The sequence below is a fragment of the Manis pentadactyla genome, chromosome 11 (assembly GCF_030020395.1).
Source record: "Manis pentadactyla isolate mManPen7 chromosome 11, mManPen7.hap1, whole genome shotgun sequence".
NCBI classification, from domain to species: Eukaryota; Metazoa; Chordata; class Mammalia; order Pholidota; family Manidae; genus Manis; species Manis pentadactyla.
Genome location: NC_080029.1, coordinates 116736602 through 116763261, shown reverse-complemented (window position 1 = coordinate 116763261; position 26660 = coordinate 116736602). Strand labels below are relative to the sequence as shown.

The 26660-nt window shown below is 38.9% G+C and overlaps 1 protein-coding gene and 1 pseudogene across 2 annotated transcripts; one reads left to right on the top strand and one right to left on the bottom strand.

The window, feature by feature from the left end:
• The window catches only part of LOC118935745 (kinetochore-associated protein NSL1 homolog), a 59143-nt pseudogene that overhangs the window by 6777 nt on the left and 25706 nt on the right, over positions 1-26660 (top strand).
• SPESP1 (sperm equatorial segment protein 1) lies at positions 10975-26061 on the bottom strand. 2 transcript variants are annotated; one of them, XM_057488930.1, is made up of 2 exons: positions 25887-26061; positions 10975-12116 (listed from the first exon to the last, which is right to left on the bottom strand). In XM_057488930.1, the coding sequence occupies exon 2, from the start codon at positions 12103-12105 to the stop codon at positions 11218-11220; it is 888 nt and encodes a 295-aa protein (XP_057344913.1). In that variant the 5' UTR covers positions 12106-12116; positions 25887-26061; the 3' UTR covers positions 10975-11217. The 2 variants fall into 2 exon arrangements, with proteins under 2 accessions (XP_057344913.1, XP_036788240.2); XM_036932345.2 differs by having other exon boundaries at positions 25758-26048.

The window sequence follows — 26660 nt, the reverse complement described above, 5'->3', positions numbered from 1 at the left end:
ACAAAAGCACAAGCTTATTTTATCTTACCCTTATCTTATACTGTCTATAAGCATCAAACTCAAATGTTAAAGACTTGAATGTAAGACCTAAGACTATAAAATTCCTGGAATAAAACATGGAGGATAGGCTCCTTGACATTGGTCTTGGCAATGATTTTTGATTTGACAACAAAAGCAAAAATAAACAAGTGGGACTATATTAAACTAAAAAGTTTCTGCACAGCAAAGAAAACAACAACAAAATGAAAAGGCAATCTATGGAATGAGAAATATTTGCACACCACATATCTAGTAAGTAGTTGTTACCCAAAATAAGTGAGGAAGTCATATAACTCAGTAGCAAAACAAATAACCCAATTTAAAAACGGGCAATAGAACTGAATAGACATTTTTTCCAAGGACATACAAATGGTCAATAGACATAATGAAAACACGTTCAATGCCACTAATCTTCATGGAAATAAAAACAAAAACCACAATGAGATATCACCTCACACTGTTCTGAATGGCTAATATCAACAAGACAAAAAATAACAAGTGTTGATAAGCATGTGGAGAAAAGGGAACCCTGGTACACTGGGGGTGGTACCTTCCTTCATCTGCTAAACATGGTGGGATCTCACCTACCTGAAAATAACAGATATTTACCCTGGGCTTTACTTTCCTGTCCAGATACCATCTTCTTTTTTTAAAATCATTCTTGTTAGTAAAATATTTCAAGAATTGTGTATATTTTCCATCTCCATTTTTTTGTCTCAACCTATTCTTCCAACATGCCTTCCTCACTGACCATTACTCAAACCATTTTTGCACTAACTTGGTGGGTGATTCTCAGTCTTCATCTTGTTTGATTTCCCAGTTACAATGCCTTTCTTTAAACGCTTTTCCTTTGGCTTCAATTTAGCTACACTTTCCCTGACATACTTCTCACTTCTCTGACTACTCTTACCCAGTTACTTTCGGAGTTCCTTTTCCTGGAGTTCCTTAGCCTTAGTTCTTCCCTTCCTTATACTTTATGGAGACTCTCTCTACTTCAATGGCTTCAATTTCCATTTATGTGCAGATAGCTCCCAAATCCTTATTTACAGCTATCTCTTAAGCTCTAAACCAAAATATCTAACTGGGACATGTCTCATAGGCACTTTAAATTTAATATATGAAAAATAATATTTCCAAAATTATCTTCCCTACAAACATGCTTCCTTTTTAAAATATACTGTAATGGATTAATATTTATTGAGCATATAATTACAGGCCAGACATTATACTAGGTGCTGGGATTACAGCAATGAACAAAGTCTCATGGCCCTGCTCTCCTAGACATACTCTGCTGAGGGGAGACAAACATTAAACAAATAATTATACAAATAATTATAAAATCATAATTATAATAAATCCTATTAAAAACAAGGTACACTACCACCCATGCAGTGGCTCATCAGAAATCAATGACTCATAGAACTCATTCTGGACTGCTTTCTTTATCTTGGAAATCAATCACCGAGTTCTACTGATTCTAAACTTCTAAATATCTCTCAAATTCAACTACTTATTTCCATTTCCTCTGTTAGCAACCAAATCCAGGATGTCATCATTTTTCACCAGATTCTTGTACTTCCTGTCTTGTTCCCTCTTATCCTTTATCTACACTGCAGCCAACTAGAAGAACTTTTTTTAAATGCTCAATTAAGATACTTCAAAATATTCTTATTGTCATTAGTATAAAGTACAAACTCCTAAACACAACTAAAACCCTGGACATTATATATAAAACAAACACAAGAAGACTCCAAAAGATGAAGGAAAAAAAAGCCATACTGGTTAGACACCACTGAACCCCAAAAAATGACATGGTGGTGCATTCTCCAAATTTTTTTCATCATATATCCCAGACTTCAAACTAAAGCTGACAAATCCAGAAACATATGAGACACTGAAATAAAAACCACCAAAAAGCATTCTCTCCATCCAAAGGATCTGGAAAGGGGCAGCCTAGGAACACAGAAATAGACAGCAACTACTCTATTCCAGCCAAATATTACAGGAAAACAGTGATCTCCAACACATTTCCCATCTCCACCAACAAAATTAAAGCCTCTCCTCACCAAGGTGGTGTCAAAGAAGGTGAGGAGGGAGCCAAGACTTTCATCCTTGAAGGGATGAAATCCCAACTTCATGTTAGTGGAAACCATGTAGAGACTTCCACCCCTATCCAGCAATAATGAGTTATTCCCCCCTCACCACTAGAGTGGTTTCAGAGGTTCAGGACTTTCACCACTACCCAGAAGAAATGATGATCAATAGATATCAACACCAAGACAGGTATTTTAGAATTATATGACAGGGATATTAAAGCAGCCATCATAAAAATGCTTCAGATGGAGGAGCCAAAATAGTGGTGTGAGTAGGGCAGCAGAAATCTCCTGCCCAAACCATATATATTTTTGAAAATACAACAAATACAGCTATTCCTAAAAGAGAGACCAGTGGACACAGTACAATAGCCAGGCTACATCTACATCTGTGAGAACTCAGCATCTCACGAAGGGGATAAGATACAACTTATGGCCCGGCAGGACCCGAGCGTGCCCCTCACCCCAGCCCACCGGTGCGAGGAGAGGAGTCGGAGAGGGGAGGGAGTGAAAGCCCAGGACTGCTAAACAACCAGCTCTAGTAATCCACACTGGGAATGCAGACACACCCTGCATGGTGTGCTGGATATTAGAGAAATGGAAAAGCAAAATCTGTGAGCGGGTACCCGCAACTGGCTCCTGTGGGACAAAAGAAAAGCGAGTACTTTTTGAAAGTCTTAAAGGGACAGGGACCTCACAGCTGGATGGAAACATCCCGGCACACACAGCCCAGCAGCTGGGAATCCTGGAGAACTCCAGGCACCCTAACCTCCTGGGTGGCAGTGCAGCTCTGAAGCCCCTCATGGTAATAAGCAGCCTGACAGTCATTTCCCCGGCTGGCACAGCCCCCGACAGGGGCCCAGTAGCCTGAGAGTGGCTGCGCACACCCATGGTGGGGAGCAGCTGCACGTGCCCAAGGCAGCAGGGCAGTGGCCCGGGAGCAGCCGCGTGAGCCAGTGGCAGTGGCGGAGCGGCTGCGTGTGCCCACGGCAGCAGTCGAGCAGCCAGGGAGTGGCCATATGTGCCCACTGCAGCAGCAGAGCAGCCTGGGAGCGGCCGTGCCCCCAGCAGCCACCCAGAATCTCCTCCTGGTGCGCAGCTGCCAAGGCCAGACCCAAAGGCTGCTGCTGGCACGCAGCTGCCCGGCGCAGGTAGAGGAAACCGAGGCAAGGAGCAAAGGGCCGCCACTCTTGCAGGAGAGCACACATGGCACACTTGCCACTCACCACAGGGCTCTGGCCTACCCTGATGATGACCATGCCCATGGCAGCTTAGGGGATTAATCCGGAGGCAGCTCGAGGAGTGCAGGTAACCGATACAGGCAGCGGAGAAGGGCAAGGTGACCAGAAAGCAGGGAAGGACTTTGTTCTCCCAGCTGACACATGCGATACCTGCCTACAGCTAACTCTATCGCCATGAAAAGGCAGAAGAATTTGGTCTAGTCCAGAATTACCCAGACAACCCACAAGAGAGGGCCTGGGGAGATAGATTTAACCAATCTTCCTGTAAAAGAATTCAAAATAAAGGTCATAACCATGCTGATGGACCTGCAGAGAAATATGCAAGAGCTAAAGGAGAAAGTAGGGAGGGAGAATACAGAAATAAAACAATCTCTGGAAGGACTTAAGAGCAGACTGGATGAGGTGCAAGAGGCTGTTAGTGGAATAGAAATCAGAGAACAGGAAGACAGAGAAGCTGAGGCACAGAGAGATAAAAGGATCTCCAGGAATGAAAGAATATTAAGAGAAATGTGTGACCAATCCAAACGGAACAATATTTGCATTATAGGGGTACCAGAAGAATAAGAGAGAGAAGAAGGGATAGAAAGTGTATTTGAAGAAATAATTGCTGAAAACTTCCCCAAACTGGTAGAGGAAATGGTCTCTCAGACCATGGAAGCCCACAGAACTCCTAACAGAAGGGACCCAAGGAGGAGAACACCAAGACACATAATAATTAAAATGGCAAAGATCAAGGACAAAGAAAGAGTTTTAAAGGCAGCCAGAGAGAGAAAAAAGATCACCTACAAAGGAAAACCCATCAGACTATCATCAGACTTCTCAACAGAAGACTTACAGGCCAGAAGAGAATGGCAAGATATATTTAATGCAATAAAACAGAAGGGCCTTGAACCAAGAATACTGTATCCAGCATGATTATCATTTAAATATGAAGAAGGGATTAAGCAATTCCCAGACAAATGAGTTGAGGGACTTTGCCTCCCACAAACCACCTCTACAGGGTATTTTAAAGGGACTGCTCCAGATGGAAGCACTCCTAAGGCTAAATAGGTATCAACAGAGAAAATAAAATCACAGCAAAGAAAGACCAACCAAATACTAACTAAAGGCAAAAAATAAAATCAACTACTCACAAAAGCAGTCAAAGGAAATACAAAAGAGTACAGAATAAAACACCTAACATATAAAGAATGGAGGAGGAGGAATAAAAAGGGAGAGAAATAATCATCAGACTGTGTTTATAATAGCTTAATAAGAGAGTTAAGTTAGACAGCTAGATAGTAAAGAAGCTACCCTTGAATGTTTGGTAACCACGAATCTAAAGCCTGCAATGGCAATAAGTACATACCTTTCAATAAGCACCCTAAATGAAAATGGACTGAATGCACCAATCAAAAGACACAGAGTAACAGAATGGATAAAAAAGCAAGACCCATCTATATGCTACTTACAAGAGACTCACCTTAAACCCAAAGACATACACAGACTAAAAGTCAAGGGATGGAAAAAGATATTTCATGCAAACAACAGGAACAAAAAAGCAGGTGTTGCAGTACTAGTATCAGACAAAATAGACTTCAAAACAAAGAAAGTAACGAGATAAAGAAGCACATTACGTAATGATAAAGGGGTCAGTCCAACAAGAGGATATAACCATTATAAATACATATGCACCCAATACAGGAGCACCTACATATGTGAAACAAATACTAACAGAATTAAAGGAGGAAATAGAATGCAATGCATTCATTTTAGGAGACTTTAACACACCACTCACTCCAAAGGACAGATCCACCAGACAGAAAATCAGTAAGTACACAGAGGCACTGAACAACACACTAGAACAGATGGACTTAACAGACACCTACAGAACTATACACCCACCCAAAAGCAAAGGATACACATTCTTCTCAAGTGCACATGGAACATTTTCCAGAATAGACCATATACTAGGCCACAAAAAGAGCCTCAGTAAATTCAAAAAGACTGAAATTCTACCAACCAACTTCTCAGACCACAAAGGCATAAAACTAGAACAAAGAAATTGTACAAAGAAAACAAAAAGGCTCACAAACACATGGAGGCTTAACAACATGCTTCTAAATAATCAATGGATCAATGACCAAATTAAAACATATCAAGCAATATATGGAGACAAATGACAATGGCAGCATAAAGTCCCAACTTCTGTGGAAAGCAGCTATGTAGCAGCGAAGGCAGTTCTAACAGGAAAATATATAGCAATCCAGGCCTATTTAAAGAAGGAAGAACAAGCCCAAATGAATAGTCTAAAGCCACAGTTATTGAAACTGGAAAAAGAAGAAAAAATGAGGCCCAAAGTCAGCAGAAGGAGGGACATAATAAAGATCAGTGAATAAATAAATAAAATTGAGAAGAATAAAACAATAGAAAAAAAATCAATGAAACCAAGAGCTGGTTCTTTGAAAAAATAAACAAAATAGATAAGCCCCTAGCTAGACTTATTAAGAGAAAAAGAGAATCTACACACATCAACAGAATCAGAAATGAGAAAGGAAAAATCATGACGATCCCACAGAAATACAAAAATTATTAGAGAATACTATGAAAATCTATATACTAACAAGCTGGAAAACCTAGATAAAATGGACAACTTCCTAGAAAAATACAACCTTCCAAGACTGACGAAGGAAGAAACAGAAAATCTAAACAGACCAATTACCAGCAAAGAAATTAAATTGGTAATCAAAAAAGTACCCAAGAACAAAACTCCCAGGCCATATGGATTCACCACTGGATTTTATCAGACATACAGAGAAGACATAATACCCTTTCTCCTTAAAGTCTTCCAAAAAACAGAAGAGGAGGGAATACTTCCAAACTCATTCTATGAAGCCAGCGTCACTCTAATACCAAAACCAGGCAAAGACCCCACACAAAAAGAAAATATTAGCTAACCGAATTAAAAAATACATCAAGAGGATCATACACCATTATCAAGTGGAATTCATCTCAGGGATGCAAGGATGGTACAACATTCGAAAATCCATCAACATCATCCACCACATCAACAAAAAGGACAGAAACCACATGATCATTTCCATAGATGCTGAAAAAGCATTCGACAAATTCAACATCCATTCATGATAAAAACTCTCAACAAAATGGGTATAGAGGGCAAATACCTCAACATAATAAAGGCCATATATGACAAATCCACAGCCACCATATACTTAACAGCGAGAAGCCGAAAGCTTTTCCTTTAAGATCCGGAACAAGACAAGAATGCCCACTCTCCCCACTTCTATTCAACATAGTACTGGAGGTCCTAGCCACAGCACTCAGACAAAAGAAAGATATAAAAGGCATCCAGATTGGCAAGGAGGAAGTCAAACTGTCCCTGTTTGCAGGTGACATGATATTGTGTATAAAAAACCCTAAAGACTACTCCAAAACTACTAGATCTAATATCTGAATTTAGCAAAGTTGCAGGAAACAAAATTTAAAAAACAGAAATCTGTTGCATTCCTACACACTAACGATGAACTAGCAGAAAGGGAAATCAGGAAAACAATTCCATTCACAATTGTATCAAAAAGGATAAAATACCTAAGAAAAAACCCAACCAAGGAAGTGAAAGCCCTATACCCTAAAAACTACAAGACACTCTTAAGAGAAATTAAAGAGGACACTAATAAATGGAAATTCATCCCATGCTCTTGGCTAGAAAGAATTAATATTGTCAAAATGGCCATCCTGACTAAAGCAGTCTACAGAGTCAATGCAATCCCTATCAAATTACCAACAGCATTCTTCAATGAACTAGAGCAAATAGTTCTAAAATTCATATGGAATGACAAAAGACCCTGAATAGGAAAAAAGCAATCCTGAGAAGGAAGAGTAAAGCAGAGGGAATTACATTCCCTGACTTCAAGCTCTACTACAAAGCCACAGTAATCAATACAGTTTGGTACTGGCACAAGAACAGACCCACAGACCAGTGGAACACAATAGAGAGCCCAGATATAAACCCAAGCATATATGGTCAATTAACACACAGTAAAGGAGCCATGGATATACAATGGGGAATTGACAGCCTCTTCAACAGCTGGTGTTGGCAAAACTGGACAGCTACATGCAAGAGAATGAAATTGGACTACTGTCTAACCCCAAAAACAAAAGTAAACTCAAAATGGATCAAAGACCTGAATTTAAGTCATGAAACCATAAAACTATTAGAAAAAATATAGGCAAAAATCTCTTAAACATAAACATGAGCAACTTCTTCATGAACATATCTCCTCGGGCAAGGGAAACAAAAGCAAAAGTGAACAAGTGGGACTATATCAAACTAAAAAGCTTCTGTACAGCAAAGGACACCATCAGTGGAATAAAAAGACATCCTACAGTATGGGAGAATATATTCATAAATGACATCCGATAAGGGGTTGACATCCAAATTATATAAAGAGCTCATGCACCTCAACAAACAAAAAGCAAATAAGCCAATTAAAAAATGGGCAGAGGATCTGAACAGACACTTCTCCAAGGAAGAAATTCAGTTAGCCAATTGGCACATGAAAAGATGCTTAACATCACTAATCATCAGAGAAATGCAAATTAAAACCACAATGAGATATCACCTCACACCAGTTACGATGGCCACCATCCAAAAGACAAACAACAATAGACGGTGGTGAGGATGTGGAGAATAGGGAACCCTCCTACACTGCTGGTGGGAATGTAAACTAGTTCAACCATTGTGGAAAGCAGTATGGAGGTTCCTCAAAAAACTCAAAATAGAAAATACCATTTGACCCAGGAATTCCACTCTTAGGAATTTTCCCTAAGAATGCAGCAGCCCAGTTTGAAAAAGACATATGCACTCCTATGTTTATTGCAGCACTATTTACAATAGCCAAGAAATGGAAACAACCTAAGTGTCTATCAGTAGATGAATGGATAAAGAAGATGTGGTACATATACTCAATGGAATATTGTTCAGCCATAAGAAGAAAACAAATCCTACCATTTGCAACAACATGGATGGAGCTAGAGGGTATTATGCTCAGTGAAATAAGCCAGGCAGAGAAAGACAAGTATCAAATGATTTCACTCAGCTGTGGAGTATAAGGACAAAGACCAAAACTGAGGAACAAAACAGCAGCAGACTCACAGAACCCAAGAATGGACTAACAGTTACCAAAGGGAAAAGGACTGGGGAGGATGGGTGGGAAGGGAGGGATAAGGGGGAAAAGGGGACATTACAATTAGCACACATAAGGTAGCTGGGGGGACATGGGAAAGGCAGTATATACAGAGAAGACAATTAATGATTCTATAGCATCTTACTACACTGATGGACCATGACTGGAATGGGGTATGTGGGGGGGACTTGATAATTGGGGAGTCTAGTAACCATAATGTTGTTCAAATAATTGTACATTAATGATATCAAAAAAGAAAATAAATCACCATTGAAGGAGTCTGTGAACTTATTATTTTGAAAACTGTTAAACAGAAAGAAGGATTCAAGCATTTGATGTGCTTCCATACACACTGGACCAATGGAGAATCAAATAACAGATGAAGTTTCCCATTATAGAGATATTCTAGTTAATAAAGGAATAATATCTCCATTTTGCAACACATGACCAGTTAATCTAACCAAGTAATGATTTTAAAAGGTTGTCAAAATTCAAAAGGAGATACAACCAGACAGAAGAATACACCATTTTGACCAAAACCAGAAAATACAGAGGACCAAAAACATAATAACAGGCATTATGGGATTACAATCAGCAAAATCCATATTGTGTAAAACCATAGGTCAAATGACCAATTTCTTTGACAAATAAATTTCACAGGGAAAAAGGAGGTGCAAGAAAATCTTTAGATTAAAAGAGACTTTTGAGTCAAATCAACCAATCTCAATGTATGAACTTCATTTGGATCTTGATTCATACAAATCCTAAATTTAAAAATTATTAGACAATTGGAAATTTGAACACTGACTGGATATTTGATATTAAAGAATTATTGAATTTTTATGTGTGATGATATTGTGATAGTGGCTTTTAAAAAAGCTTATAGAGCTTCACATTGTTATATTTACAGATGAAATAAAAGAATGCCTGGGATTTAATCCAACATAAATTAGGAAAGAGGGAAAGGGGTGGGATTTAGGTGAAACAAGACTCATTAATACATAACTGTTGAAACTGGATGGTGGACACTTGGGTCTATTATATGAATCTTTTACCTTTTGCACATGTTTGAACTTCTCCATACTAAAATTATTTTTTTAATAATCAACTAACAGTATGAAACAAAACCTATATAGTCTTTTCTATAATATAGCTAACTGTGTGAGAATTATTTTTGAATCCTACTACTCTCTCAATCCCCAAATCCTGTCATTCTACCTCTTAATTGCCACTTCTTTAAATCTGGTCCAAGCTAAATTTGGCCTATGAGTAGTGTACTACTAACTTTGCCTTACCTCTAAAACTGTAGCCAGAGTGTTTAAAAATATACAAATTTAATCATACCCACCCCTTGCTTAACATCCACTAATGGTTTCTTATTGATTATAGGACAAAGTCTGAAATCTTCAATATACCCTGTATGGCCTTGCAGGATCTATTCTGTATACCTCACCAGCTCAGTCTTGAGATGCTCTCCCTTGCCCTTCTGTACGCCAGCTACTTCTTGAACTTGCCATACCCATTCTCAATTCAGAGTATTCCCACGTGCTGTACCCTCTGCCTGGATGCCACTTTCCCCTTACACACACCTTCATACTTCAGATCTTACCTTAAATGCTCCTTTCTCAGAGTAGCTTTCCCATTATTCTTGGTCTACAAAAGTTGAAATTTCTTACACCTTCATAACAACTTGTCACAACTGAAATTTTAAAATTGTTGAAGCTATTTGTTCAATGTCTATATTTCCTGCTATAATATAATCTCAGAGACAGATCTAGGTCTTACTGTATCCCCAAAGCCTAGCATTTTGTCCTATACATAGTAAAAGGTTAATATCTTTATAAATGACTGGCTTGATGAATGAATAAATTATAATTTAAATATAATACTGGTAAAATCAGAATTACCTGCACCATACAGTACTACACAGTTTACCCGAATGGTGTTAGTAATACTCCCAAATAAAAGATTTGCAAAACTTCAGTGTACATGCATATAAACAAACAAAAAGAGGAAATAAGTGAGAATGACTTCATTACAAATCCAAGTTACAGTGCTTCACTGGTTAAGTACTACTAGGTTCCCCAAAGGTACTCAACAACATAGCAACAGGGATGTATCTTTATATCTTTACGTCATCCACCTTTCAAAGGAGGCACACATATATCCAAAGTAGTTCTGATTTAAGCTCCAACTATGCTATTCAGACAGAAAACTCAGATTCTCTGAAAAAATTGAAAACCACATATCCTCAAATTTTACATTCATACGCAACTATTTAAAATCAGTTACATAGATTGCAGTTTAACTCATAAAATGGATGAACTTAATATATCCAAGTAAAAGCAAAGATTAAAGATTTTAAAAATTAGATCTTCATAACTTTAAAAATAATTAATGAGAAAATCTCCAAACTCTTGAACCAAACTTTTATTTTAAACGATTAGGCTTTTAGTGCATATGAAAATTTTTCATAACACATAACATGTAAAGATGTTAGCACAATGAACTAGAATAGAAGATATATTTATACAGTTATACAGCTTTTGAATCTCTATTATGCTTATTTCTCCTGTGAAATAAATACACAGTTTGCTTCAACTTTGTCATGGTATATCAAGTAGGTTTAAGATTTTTATATTATTTTTTAATAACTTCTTAATAAGGTTTTGAGTTTCTACTTGATTTACACAATATTTTTTGCAATGTATTGAATACTGCAGTAGCTTTTTCTCGCATCTTTGATGGAACATATTTTGTATCTAAATATTCAGATAATTTAGATCTAGAATTATATAGCATGTTAATAACAGTTTCCATGTCATCAATTTCACCACTGCTTCCTCCAAGTGGTAACATCTGGGATTTATACATTGTTTCTAATTTATGCACTGTGGCTGCTGCTAGAGCAAGCCTTCTCTTTAAGTGTTCTCTAGAGGCTTGAATGTCAGCCCTATATTCTGGCTTCAGGCTTTCAGCAAGAGGCAGTTGTTGTACCTGTGAATTAATATCTGAAAATTTTTTCAAAATGTCCTCGTGGTCTTCATATTCGCCTGAGAGCTGAGGAACATCTTCTGGTTCTAGGGAGGTGTCCCACTCAGTGCTTCTGCCTGTAGGTAATTCAGTAACACGGGGCAATGACTTTGGTGCCTCAGTTTGTATTAAAGGTGGCTCTGGCTCTGGCTCTGGCTCTTCTTTTTCAATATAAGGTTCTTTTGTATGTAAAACAACAGAAACATTGTAGGGTTTAATAGCCCAGAATGCTGTACTTTTAGTGTGTTTTTTACTCTTCATTCCCAGTGTGAAGTCTCTAGGAGGGAAAGTTGTCATTTCCTCATTGATAGGATTGATTAAAACATTATTCTCACTTGAAGTTTCTCCTTGTGTAGGTTTCTTCTTAACTTTTGATCCCCTCGGCCCTATAGAATAAACATTAGTTGGAAACTTAGATTTTTTCTCATGACTTGTCTCCCTAGTGGGAACACTTAGTATTAGGTTCTGTAAAACTTGTACATAGTGATTCAAGTTTTGTTCTTCGTCAGGCATCAGAGTTATGCCTTGAGGAAAAAAAAAAAATCAAACAATAAGTAACATTTAACATTGTATATGACATTTGCCAGAACCTACTGACCTAAATTTACTCCATATGCTATCACTTAAAAACTGAGACAAATAAACCAAGATATACAGCTCCTTTGACTCAGACAACTCACTTAAAGAAACAAAACTATTTTTTCAGATTCTTATTAAAGCAGATGAGCAAGATTCATGCAAAAGTTGCATACTAACACAATTTTCTATACCATTTTGCTTTTATTTTGTCATATAACTCATGATTCAATAGGCAACTTAATGAAACAAAGTTCTTGATTATGTCCTCCAACATAGTAGTATGCTAGAATAGGCTCGCCAGAACTAATTATTAAATTTTTATGAATTTTTGTAAGCCAGATGTTAAAAATAGGTATCACTAAAAATTAAATTATCTGAATTTGCAATTAAATAAACAGTATTCAGAAAAAAAGTAATAAATATTTAAAACTCATAATTTTCTTATTATTTTGTTTACTATTTTCTATGTTCTTGAGGTTATTTACATTTAGTGTATCTGTATGGTAGAAATGCTATATAATGGTGTGATACTGTATATATCTACTTCCCTATTCAGTGATATCAAATAGGTATACAGCTTGAAATTGACTATGGTGGGTGTATTTACACCATGTAAATGGGCAAATGCTATAAATCAGTTTACTTCTCTCCTAAAAGCCAGTTGTTAAATATTTACCAGTATACCACTGCCTTCAACCCAGCAATGATCTAACTATAGCCTGTAGGTCATAATCATCCAACTGTTTTGTAAATAAAGTGGAACCCAGTCAATCTTACCCATTTGTTTATGTGTTGTCTATGGCTGTTTTGGGCTGTAACAGTAGTTAGTTGTTGCAACAGAGACTAGTTGACCTACAAAGATGAAAATACTTGCTATCTGGCCCTTTACAGAAAAAGCTTGCCAATTCCTGGTCTAAACCACCACATTTCACTCTTACAACAAAATGGCTGTTCTGTTTATACTGGTGTTTTCACAGCATCTGAGTGGTGAACATTCATTTCCAATGTGGAAGACAGAAAAAATTATATAAGATATTCTGAAATTCTGTTCAACTCCTCTACTCTTAAGTCAGGAGTTTTACATGCTGAAATTTTGTATTACATGTAATTTTTAATTGATTTTGCCACTATCATGGATACAAATTGATTTACTTCAAGGAAATTAGCAACTTTTTACCAAATTCTAATGCCTAACTCCTACCAGAACCCTCCCTCTGCAGGCAAGGTGAAATAAACTTTCTGTTCAAGAGGCACTTTTATTTAGCTCTTTGGCAAACACAAAATAGCAAAAAAAAAAAAGCTTTATATTTACATGTTTCTGTCGCTGGATGCTGATTTTTGGTCTCACAGCAAGAAAGCATTCAAGGAGGGATATAAACGTGGATGAGCTTTGGAGGGGGCTCAAGATGGCGTGTGAGTAGGGCAACGGAAATCTCCTCTTAAAACCATATATATATTTTTGAAAATACAACAGACACAACTATTCCTAAAAGAGAGACCAGAAGACACAGTACAACAGTCAGGCTACATCTACACCTGTGAGAACTCAGCATCTCACGAACAGGGTAAGATACAAAGCCATGACCTGGCAGGACCTGAGCACTCCTCTTACCGAGCTCACCAGCAGGTGGAAAAGAATCAGAGTGGGGAGGGAGTGGAAGCACAGGACTACTAAATAACCAGCCCTAGTAATCTGCACCAGGAGCACAGACACACAGTGCATGGTGTACTGGATATTAGAGAAACGGAAAAGTAAAATCTGAGATGGAGACTGCGAGTGGGTCCCCACAGCTGGCTCCCCTGGGACAAAAGAAAAGTGGGCACTTTTTAAAGTCTTTAAGGGACAAGGGCTCAACAGCTGGACAAAAATCATCCCGGCACACTTAGCCCAGCAGGCTGGGAATCTTGAGGAACTTCAGGCTCCCTAACCTCCTGGGGGTAAAGCAGCCCCAAAGCCCCTCATGATGATAAACAGCCTGCCATTCATTCCCCCCCCAGCTGGCACTGCAAGCAAACCGCTGACCCACCACAGCTGCGGAGCAGTCGGAGAACAGCCCCACCCACAGCAACCACACAGAGTCTCCTCCCAGCACGCAGCTAACCAGGACAGACAGAGGAAGCCAGAGCAAGGTCCAGAAGGCACGAAGGGGTGCCATTCTCACAGGAGAATACACCCGGCGTGTCTGCCACCCCACGCAGTGTGCTAGGCTGTCCCAAGGGCCACCCCACCAATGGCAGCTCAGATTATCCCAGAGACTGTTCCCAGTGTTCAGGTAACCGGCACAGGCAACAGAAGCTGGAGCAAGTTCCAGAAGGCACGAAGGGGCACCGTTCTCGCAGGAGAACACACCTGGCATGGCTGCGACCACCCACAGTGCACTAGCCTATCCTGAGGGCTGCCCCCCAGCCACAGCAGCTCAGGAGATTATCCCAGAGACTGCTCACGGTGTGCAGGTAGACGGCACAGGCAGCAGAGAAGGGCAAGGTGACCAACAAGCAGGAAGAGACTTTGTTCTACCAGCTGACACACGCGCCACCTGCCTGTGACCACTTCTATCATCATGAAAAGGCAGAAGAATCTGGTCCAGTAAAAAATCACACAGACAACCCCAGAAAGAGGGACTGCTGAGATAGATATAACCAATCTTCCTGAAAAAGAATTCAAAATAAAAGTCATAACCATGCTGATGGACCTGCAGAGAAATATGCAAGAGCTAAGGGATGAACTCCAGAGGGAGATAACAGAAATGATACAATCAATAGAAGGTCTTAAGAGCAGACTGGACAAGGTGCAAGAGACTGTTAATGGAACATAAATCAGAGAACAGGAATACAGAGAAACTGAGGCAGAGAGAGAGAAAAGGATCTCTAGGAATAAAAGAATATTAAGAGATTGGTGTGACCAATCCAAATGGAACAATATTCACATAATAGGGGTACCAGAAGAAAAGAGAGAAAAAGGGATAGAGAGTGTCTTTGAAGAAATAATTGCTGAAAATTTGCCCAAGCGGGAGAAGGAAATAATCTCTTAGATCATGGAAGCCCACAGATCTCCCAACACAAGGGACCCAAGGAGGAGAACACCAAGACATATAATAATTTAAATGGCAAAGATCAAAGACAAGGACAGAGTATTAAAAGCAGCCAGAGAGAGAAAAAAGATCACCTACAAAGGAAAACCCATCAGGCTATCTTCAGACTTCTCAACAGAAACCTTAAAGAGCAGAAGAGAACAGCATGATATATTTAATGCAATGAAACAGAAGGGCCTGGAACCAAGAATACTATATCCAGCATGATTATCATTTAAATTTGAAGGAGGGATTAAACAATTTCCAGACAAGCAAAAGTTGAGGGAATCTGCCTCCCACAAACCACCCCTACAGGATATTTTAAAGGGAATGCTCTAGATGGAAGCACACCTAATGCTAAATAGATGTCAACAAGGAAAATAAAATCACACAAAAGAAAGCAGACCAATCAAATACTAACTAAAGGCAAAAAATAAAATCAACTATCCACAAAAGCAGTCAAAGGAAGCACAAAAGAGTAGAGAATAAAACACCTAACATATAAAGAATGGAGGAGGACGAATAAGAAGGGAGACTAAGAATCATCAGACTGTGTCTACAACAGCTTAATAAGAGAGTGAAGTTAGATGGTTAGATACTAAAGAAGCTCCCCTTGAACCTTTTGTAAGCACGAATCCAAAGCCTGCAATGGCAATAAGTACATATCTATCAATATCAATATAAATGTAAATGGACTGAATGCACCAATCAAAAGACACAGAGTCAGAATGGATAAAAAAGCAAGACCAATTTATGCTGCTTACAAGTGATTCACCTCAAACTCAAAGACATACACAGACTAAAAGTGAAGGGATGGCAAAAGATATTTCCTGCAAACAATAGGGAGGAAAAAGCAGGTAATACAGTACTTGTATCAGACGAAATAGACTTCAATACAAAGAAAGTAACAAGAGATAAAGAAGCACATTACATAATGATAAAGGGGGCAGCCCAACAGAGGATATAACCATTATATATGCACCTAACACAGGAGCACCTACATATGTGAAACAAATACTAACAGAATTAAAGGAGGAAATAGAATGCAATGCATTCATTTTGGGAGACTTCAACATACCACTCACTCCAAAGGAAAGATCAACCAGACAGAAAACTAGTAAGGACACAGAGGCACTGAACAACACACTAGAACAGATGGACCTAACAGACATCTACAGAACTCTACACCCAAAAGCAGCAGGATACACATTCTTCTCAAGTGCACATGGAACATTTTCCAGAACAGACCCCATACAAGGCAACAAAAAGAACCTCAGTAAATTCAAAAAGATTGAAATTCTACCAGCCAACTTCTCAGATAATAAAGGTATAAAACTAGATATAAATTGTACAAAGAAAACAAAAAGTCTCACAAACACATGGAGATTTAACAACATGCTCCTAAATAATCAATGGATCAATGACCAAATTAAAACAGAGATCAAGCAATATATGGAGACAAATGACAACAACAGCACAAAGCCCCAACTTCTGCGGCATGCAGCAAAGGCAGTTCTAAGAGGAAAGTACACAGCAATCCAGGCCTAATTAAAGAAGGAAGAACAATCCCAAATGAATAGTCTAAAGTCACAGTTATTGAAACTGGAAAAAGAAGAACAAATGAGGCTGAAAGTCAGCAGAAGGAGGGACATAACAAAGATCAGAGAAGAAATTAATAAAAGTGAGAAGAATAAAACAATAGAAAAAAATCAATGAAACCAAGAGCTGGTTCTTTGAGAAAATAAACAGAATAAACCCCTAGCCAGACTTATTAAGAGAAAAAGAGAATCTACACACAAACAGAATCAGAAACGAGAAAGGAAAAATCACGACAGACACCACAGAAATACAAAGAATTATTAGAGAATACTATGAAATCTATATTCTAACAAGCTGGAAAACCTAGAAGAAATGGACAACTTCTGAGAAAAAATACAACCTTTCAAAACTGCCAAAGGAAGAAACACAAAATCTACACAGACCAATTACTAGCAACAAAATTGAATTGGTAATCAAAAAACTACCCAAAAACAAAATCCCCCAGGCAGATGGATTTACTGCTGAATTTTGTCAGACATATAGAGAAGACATGATACCCATTCTCCTTAAAGTTTTCCAAAAAAATAGAAGAGGAGGGAATTCTTCCAAACTCATTCTAGGAAGCCAGCATCACTCTAATACCAAAACCAGGCAAAGACACCACAGAAAAGAAAATTACAGACCAATATCCCTGATGAACATAGATGCAAAAATACTCAATAAAATATTAGCAAACCGAATTCAAAAATACATCAAAAGGATCGATCATTCACCATGATCAAGTGGGATTCACCTCAGGGATGCAAGGATGGTACAACATTCAAAAATCCATCAACATCATCCACCTCATCAACAAAAAGAAGGACAAAAACCACATGATCATCTCCATAGATGCTGAAAAGCATTCAACAAAATTCAACATCCATTCATGATAAAAACTCCCAACAAAATGGGTATAGAAGGCAAGTACCTCTACATAATAAAGGCCATATATGACAAACCCACAGCCAACATCGTACTTAACAGCGAGAAGCTGAAAGCTTTTCACCTAAGATCGGGAACAAGACAAGGATGCCCACTCTCCCCACTGTTATTCAACATAGTACTGGAGGTCCTGGCCATGGCAATCAGACAAAACAAAGAAATACAAGGAATCCAGATTGGTAAAGAAGAAGTCAAACTGTCACTATTTGCAGATGACATGATATTGTACATAAAAAACCCTAAAGACTCCACTCCAAAACTACTAGAACTAATATCGGAATTCAGCAAAGTTGCAGGATACAAAATTAATGCACAGAAATCGGTGGCTTTCCTATACACTAACAATGAACTAATAGAAAGAGAAATCAGGAAAACAATTCCATTCACAATTGCATCAAAAAGAACAAAATACCTAGGAATAAACCTAACCAAGGAAGTGAAAGACCTATACCCTGAAAACTACAAGACACTCTAAAGAGAAATTAAAGAGGACACTAACAGATGGAAACTCATCCCATGCTCTTGGCTAGGAAGAATTAATATTGTCAAAATGGCCATCCTGCCTAAAGCAATCTACAGATTCAATGCAATCCCTATCAAAATATCAACAGCATTCTTCAACAAACTGGAACAAATAGTTTTAAAATTCATATGGAACCACAAAAGACCCCGAAAAGCCAAAGCAATCCTGAGAAGGAAGAATAAAGCAGGGGAGCTCTTGCTTCCCAACTTCAAGCTCTACCAGTAATCAATACAATTTGGTACTGGGACAAGAACAGACCCACAGACCAGTGGAACACAATAAAGAGTACAGATATTAACCCAGATATATATGGTCAATTAATATACAGTAAAGGAGCCAAGGATATACAATGGGGAAATGACAGCCTCTTCAACAGCTGGTGTTGGCAAAACTGAACAATTACATGTAAGAGAATGAAACTGGATCACTGTCTAACCCCATACACAAAAGTAAATTCAAAATGGATCAAAGACCTGAATGTAAGTCATGAAACCATAAAACTCTTAGAAAAAAATATAGGCAAAAATCTCTTGAATGTAAAGATGAACAACTTCTTCATGAACTTATCTCCCCGGGCAAGGGAAACAAAAGCAAAAATGAACAAGTGGGACTATATCAAGCTGAAAAGCTTCTGTACAGCAAAGGACACCATCAGTAGAACAAAAAGCATCCTACAGTATGGGAGAATATATTCATAAATGACATATCTGATAAAGGGTTGACATCCAAAATATATAAAGAGCTCTTGCACCTCCACAAACAAAAAGCAAGTAATCCAATTAAAAAATGGGCACAGGATGTGTAAAGACACTTCTCCAAAGAAGAAATTCAGATGGCCCACAGACACATGAAAACATGCTCCACATCACTAATCATCAGAGAAATGCAAATTAAAACTACAATGAGATACCAGCTCACACCAGTAATTATGGCCACCATCCAAAAGACAAACAACAAATTTGGTGCCCTCCTACACTGCTGGTGGGAATGTAAATTAGTTCAACCATTGTGGAAAGCAGTATAGAGGTTCTCAAAAAACTCAAAATAGAAATACCATTTGACCCAGGAATTCCACTCCTAGGAATTTACCCTAAGAATTCAGCAGCCCAGCTTGAAAAAGACAGATGCACCCCTATGTTTATTGCAGCACTATTTACTATAGCCAAGAAATGGAAGCAACCTAAGTGTCCATCAGTAGATGAATGGATAAAGAAGATGTGGTACATATACACAATGGAATATTATTCGACCATAAGAAGAAAACAAATCCTACCGTTTGCAACAACATGGATGGAGCTAGAGGGTATTACGCTCAGTGAAATAAGCCAGGCAGAGAAAGACAAGTACCAAATGATTTCACTCAGCTGTGGAGTATAAGAACAAAGACAAAAACTGAAGGAACAAAACAGCAGCAGACTCACAGAACCCAAGAATGGACTAACAGTTACCAAAGGGAAAGGGCCTGGGGAGGATGGGTGGAAATGGAGGTACAAGGGGGAAATGGGGGCATTACATTTAGCAGACATAATGTAGCAGGGGGCATGGGGAGGGCTGTACAACACAGAGAAGACAATTAATGATTCTATAGCATCTTACTACGCTGATGAACAGTGACTGTAATGGGGTATGTAGGGGGGGACTTGATGATCAGGGGAGTCTAGTAACCATAATGTTGCTCATGTAATTGTATTTAATGATACCAAAAAAAAAAAGGTGGATGAGCTTTAGGAGTTTGTTTGGAAAATGTGAGTTTAAAGAAAAGTGAAAGTACATGCTTGAGAGTTTGGTGCAGGCAGAGCAGAGTGAGTTGCCCCAAGGATACAATCTGCAACTTTTTTTATGTAAGATGAAATGAATATTTAATACTTGGGAAGAGGTTTCACAGGGAACAGGTGGAATCTTAGAGTTCAGGCTTACTCCATCCTCCCTCCAGGCACGAGTTTTGGGCTATATTTGGTTCTCAACGGAACTATTAGGGCAGTTGTTCCCCACAAGGGGGGTCAAAACTGTAATGCTAATATCATGGCAGTGAGGGTATAAACAACTTTGGGGTGAAGCTTGTGTCAGCTTCTCCATATTGGAACCAGTTGGTTTTGGCCAGTTGTTATCTACATTCTGCACATTCCTCATAAGCTATTCTAGTCCCTATTTCTCCTCCCTGCTCATATCTGGTTATCTACCTACTCTAACAGTCCTAGCTTATAATATTATCATTTTCTTTTTTATGTTCAAATAGTCATAACTTAGCCACCTGGAGCCACTACTGTAAAGCATCTTCTGTGCCTTTTGAGGGAACCTCTGCATTTTTAAAGCATCCTTGCTTGCTCTCTGGCAGTCACTGCTGTCTGCCTCCCTCCCATCTCCTACCCAACTCCCATCCTTACCCTCCAGTCTGTACTTTATCTCCCTAAATATGAAAATCAGGTATCCTTTCAATGAATCCTAGTTTCTTTTCATGGAAAACAATATTAAAGACAAAAATCTAAGGGCTAGAGATGCATATCAAGACTGGCATTGTGGAGTGACACTGTTCTCAGGCCATTTTAGTTAACAGAACTAGAAAATATTTATGTAAAGACATGAATTTTTACTGATCTTTTCCAACTGAGTTTTAACCTCAATTTAAGACATACCTACATTACTTTTTAAACCCCTCATTTAAATTATAATTGCATTCCTTTTTGTAATATGACAAGCCATACAACCATTACTTTAGCTGGAAATCTTGATTAAAACTGGCATAATTACTGGTTCTGTCAATAACAAGTTATTAATATTCAAAGAGTATAAAAGTATTGACTGAATAACAAAGTTGAACATTACAACTGCCTTTGTATAATTTGACTACATTCCACTCCAACTAATGAATAGCCAAATTACCTTGTTTGGGGCTAGTTTTAATTTTTAAAGCAGTTTTGTTGTTAAATACATAGTTGTCTGATGTATTCTATATTCTAATACTTTAATTTTAATTTGAGATTGTTGTGTTTTAACTGACAATTCTTACTTGGCAGATTATTACCATACTAGGGTTGAAGGGAAGCCTGTTCCTTATTAGAACATTTTATGAGATGGATGAAAATATAAGCAGCTTCAAGACATTCAAGAATTTTATTTGGTTGACCTAATGATTCATATGATTACATGAATAACCTTTCTACACATATAACTTCTTTCTGGATTAACCTAGTTTTGTAAATATAAGAAATTTAAGTGATAGGCGAAAAGGAAAAGAAATACACAAGAATGTTTGCTATCTTGATCTAGGTGATGGTTACATGAATGTATGCACATGTCAAAATCCACTAAGCTGTACACTACAATTTGTGCATTTTATTGTATATACCTCAATAAAAAAAATTTTTTAATAAAAGAAATTTAGAAAATTCCAGCCACTTAAATTTCTCTGCATGATTTTAAATATTTGTGTACATTAAAATATCACATTTGTAAACTTATCTTGGCTAGTATTGTTTTATTACTTGGGTTGTTGGGCTGGATGCCCTACTTAGGTATTCTTGTTTACTTGTAAAACACAGTCTTTTCCATAAACCCCAAATGAAATGTTTCAAATCAATATATCTGGACTTCCATTTCCAAAGAGATAGAGAACATTTACTTTTTCCCTCTTCATCCTACAAAGCACAGTTAAAAACTTTGGACATTATATATAAAACAAGCACGAGAAGACTCTGAAAGGTGGAGGGAAGAAGGCAGACCAACTAGGGACTCCAAGACCCGAGGAATGACACAGCGGTGAGTTCTGGCGTTTTCTTTCTCCTGCATATACTGTAGACTGGAGGCTGGAGGAGCTGGCAACCCCACAGTACCAATGGACACAGACAAAAGTAGGCTCCAAGAAAAGAATGCTCCCTTTCAAAGCGAAAGAACAAGGAAAGGGTAGCCTAGCAAGACAGAAAACGTTTATACAATAAATGCTCTACAGCCAAACACCACAGAAAACACTGCAGCCCTACTACCAACCAGCAAAGGCTGAGTGGAGAATCTAGACTTCTGCCCTCTTCAGGATGCAATGAGGTGCTCCAGATCCTTTTCCCTTACCCACAGAAGTGCTGCTACCAGGTATGAATTAATACCTTCTCTCCCAGTACAGAAGGACTGAGTGAGGAGCTGGGACTTTTATCTCCACTCTGTGGTAACAATGCAACATTCCTCTTCCACTGCTGATGTGCTATTAGAGACCAATTTAAATCTATAGTGGAGGGTTTAATGAAGATCCAAGGTCTTATGATGTAATAGCCATAATGTCCAGGTTTTAATCAAAAGTCACTGGTCACAAGAAGAACCAGGAAAACCTCTATTTGAATGAGAAAAAGTCAAGAGATGCGAACACTGAGATGGCACAGATTGTAGAATAATCTGACAGACATTAAAAAGTAGCCATCATAAAAATGCTTCAATAAGCAATAGATATACTTAAAACAAATAAAAAAAAGAAAGTTTCAGCAAAGAAATAGAAAATCCCAGCAAATAAATAGAGCACATAAAGAAGAACCGAAGTAAAAATTGTAAATTGAAAAACACATTAATTGAAATGAAAAAATTAAATGCATAGACTCAACAACAGAATGGAGGAAACAGAAGAGTAAGTGAACTGGAAGATAGAACAGAAATTATGCAATCTGAACAATAGAGAGAAAATGGACTGAAAAAAATTAACAGAGTCTCAGGGACTTGTGAGACTATAATGAAAAGATCTAATATTCACATTTGAGTCTTGGAAGAAGAGAATAAAGGGTGGGTTTGAAAAAGTATTTAAAGACATAATAATGTCTGAAAAGTTCCCAAATTTGGCAAAAGAAACGAACTTACAGATTCAAGCTGAGTGACCTCAAACAAAATAAACCCAAAGAAACCCATACATATTATGGGCAAAGTTCTGAAAACTAAAGACAAAGAAAAAAAGTCCTGAAGGAAGCAAGAGAGAACCAACACCTTTTCTTTAGGTGAAAAACAATTTGAATGACACTTTGAATTCTCACGAAAAACCATGGAGGTTATAAGGAAATGGCATAATATTTTTCAAATGTTGGGAAAAAAAAAAAAAGAGGATGATGAAACTACCAAACCAGAATTCTCTACCAAGGGAAAATATCCTTCAGGTATTTTCAGGATAATCATGACCTCTCAGATGAAGGAAAAGTAAGAGAAGTTGTCAGAAGACCTACCCTAAAAGAATAGCTAAGAGAAGTTCATTAAACAGAAAGGTAAAATAAGGAATCCTGGAGCATTGGGAAGGAAGAAATGATAACAGAAAGAGCAAAAATATGGGTAAATGCAATAGGCTTTTCCTTCTTGAGCTTTCCAAATTAACAGTTGAAGCAAAAATTATAATACTGTTTCATATGGTTCTCAAAGTTCAAAACAATTATACTGTGAATGGGAGAGGGTAAGAGGATGGAGGTAAGGTTTCTATACTTCACTCAAACTGGTAAAATGCTGATAACAATAGATTGTGGTATGTTATGTATGCATAATGTAACACTAAAGCTGCACAAAGAGACACTCAAAATACTGTAATTCAAGATGGCGTTTTTAGTAAGACTGTATTTCTCAATATAAGATGAGTGCTACCTGATCATGTGCTTAAAATACAATTTATGTTTTAAAAACTAAAGCTTTGAAGCCCATTAATATTGTTAATTTAAACATGTGGTTTGCTACAAGAATAAATACCTGGTAAATTAAAGGTAGTAGCAAAATATTCCATATAATTGGGGGAAAACTGGTAGCTCAGTAAAGAAGGGAAGATAAATTTTAAAACTTTCACATTAAGACAAAAAAGTTAAAGTTCAATGGAATCCATCTGGTCATTGTGCTTTAAGAACTCACTTGTTTTTACTTGGCCCTTGGCCTGCAACTTCAATACAATGGCAACTGGTGATTGATTGTATCCAAAATGTAATTAAGAATCATGGATGCTCATTTTTTAAAAGATTCAAATATAACTAGGATTTTCATTGCCACAGGAATGAAAAATAGAATGGCTTTATCGATAAAGAACCTATATCTATAAAGGAATAGACTTCCCTTACTCTACAGAAATTAGATGTTGCAAGTAAGAATTAATACCTGAAAGCTGTCATCATGTAAGAACTCCCAGCTAAAACACCAAAATCTTCAAATTAAAATGAACTTAAATAATCAAACTGAAGTACTCCCAACTCAAATCAAAGTTGTAATAACTTGTGCTTAGTGGGGTGTACTCAAAGAATACATATCTTGTTATTCACCAGTTTTCCTATAATTTGTTAATTCAAATTTTAATTCTTGCTAACAGGTGGAACAAAGAAGTAATTATGTTCATATTAATTGTTACAGTTGAAGAAATGTAACTTAGGGTTGGGGATAAGGGAGAGAGATAGGGAGAGAGCCTGGTAAATGATGCAAGCTTTCAGCTATGACAAATAAGGCCTGAGGATCTAATGTGTAACATAACTATAGTTGATGATACACACAAAAAGGTAAATATGTGAGGTGACTGTGCTAATTAACTCAATGGTGGGAGTCCTTTCACAACGTGTATATATATATATCTCAAATCATCACATTGTACACAGTCGTTATCTGGAATATCAGATATCAGACACTCGGATACCTCAAGGTGGCCACATGATGTTAATCATAGTAATCTTAGTGTGCCTGAATTTGACCTTATTAGTTTTCAGCTATTGGAGAGAGACAAGTCCAAAGTTATAATCCTACTCAGCTAGGGTTCTGGATCCTGTTTAGGCCGGGATGCTCTGTGGGCGTGCACAGATCAGTGAGTGTCCCAGCCAGCCACCCACAAACCACATGCTCTCTGTGCTATGCCCTCCAAGGGCAAACTTTTTCCTTAAAGGGCCAGACGATAACTATTTCGGGCTTTGCAGGCCATACTGTGTCTATATCCACCACCTAATTGCTGCTGTAAGTGGGGGAAACAGCCATTGCCAATACATAAAGGAATGAGTGTGGCTGTGTTCCAGTAAAACTTAATTTATGAAAAGAAAATTGGAATTTCATACTTATTCACATGTCACCAAAGATTACATTTCATATTCACATTTAAAATTGTAAAAACTATTTTTAGCCAGCCAGCCATACAGACACAGACCGCCTTGGCCGGCTGGCCCCAGCTTGCCACCCGCTGCTGCATCACACAGGCAGCGCCCCGGGTGAAAGGCGACGCCTCGCACGCAGGGACCGTCTCCGCCAGGGTGCGCAGCTCAATCCCGCGAGCCCGGGGGGCCTCGCCTGGCGTCTCCGGCCACGTTTGGGACCCACAGCCTGGATGCCGGGCCCACGCACGCAGGTCCGCGCGGACGAGGTCGCGAGGCCAGGGGCACACCTCCGCAGGGGGCCAAGTAGTGTAGGAACAGGGAGGGCAGTAGCAACAGGGAAGGGGAACCGGGAGGGTCCCCCAGGAGAATCCCCTGGGTCGCTGCCGCCTCGGGCCGGCCACTCACTGGGATACGCCGGCGCCGACGAAGGCCATAGCAACAGCGCAACTAGAAGGGCTACGGACTTCATAGGCAACATCCGCAGCACTCCGCCAAGCGACGGGAACGTCCTGGCACCACCACCAGGCCAGGTACCTCAGGCCGAATGGGCAGGGTGTCGACGGCTACCGTCGAACCTTAGGGCGCGGGGAACCTGGCAACGGTTGTCCTCAGCGCGCAGGCGCGGGGGGGTAGGGCCAGGGAAGGCGAGTGGCCGAGGCCCGCCCCCTTCTGGGCCCGCCCCGGTGCGCATGCTCGCTCGGCGCTCGGCATTCTGAGCCCGGCGCGGGCCTCGGAATGTCCAGCGACCGCAACGATTGCTGAGGCTGTGGGTCGCTGGGGTGGCGGGGTTCGGCCCGTCCAGGGAAGCTGGACTTGTAGACATGCCTGAAACAGGGTCCTTGCGCGGGACCACCTTGCGGAGGGTCCATCAGTCTCCTCCGACTGATGACGGAGGAGACAGACAAAAAAACCTAACAGTTAGAACAGCGTGGAAGTTCTGTAGTGAGTGGAGCACAGATGAGTTCCCCGATCTAACGGGCGGGGAGGATGTTCCGTGGATGGAAGAAAGCTTAGAACTCAGAAGAACTGAAAATAGTTGTCTAATTGCAAAGTGGGGGAAGGCAGTTGTTGGACCAGAGGTAGGTAGAGTCATTAAAGCCACTTTAAGGGGCTTTAGATTTGTTTTGTTTTCAAAAGTTTTTTTTTAAGACAAACTATAGCAATGGAGAATGGATCTGTGGTTGTCTGGGGTTACGGATGGGGAGAGCTTGACTATAAAAATAATAGAGGAGTGTTTATAAAAATAGGGAGTGTTTTGGGGTAATGGAGAGTTGTGGCCTCAAAATCTATCCATGTGTTCAAACTCAT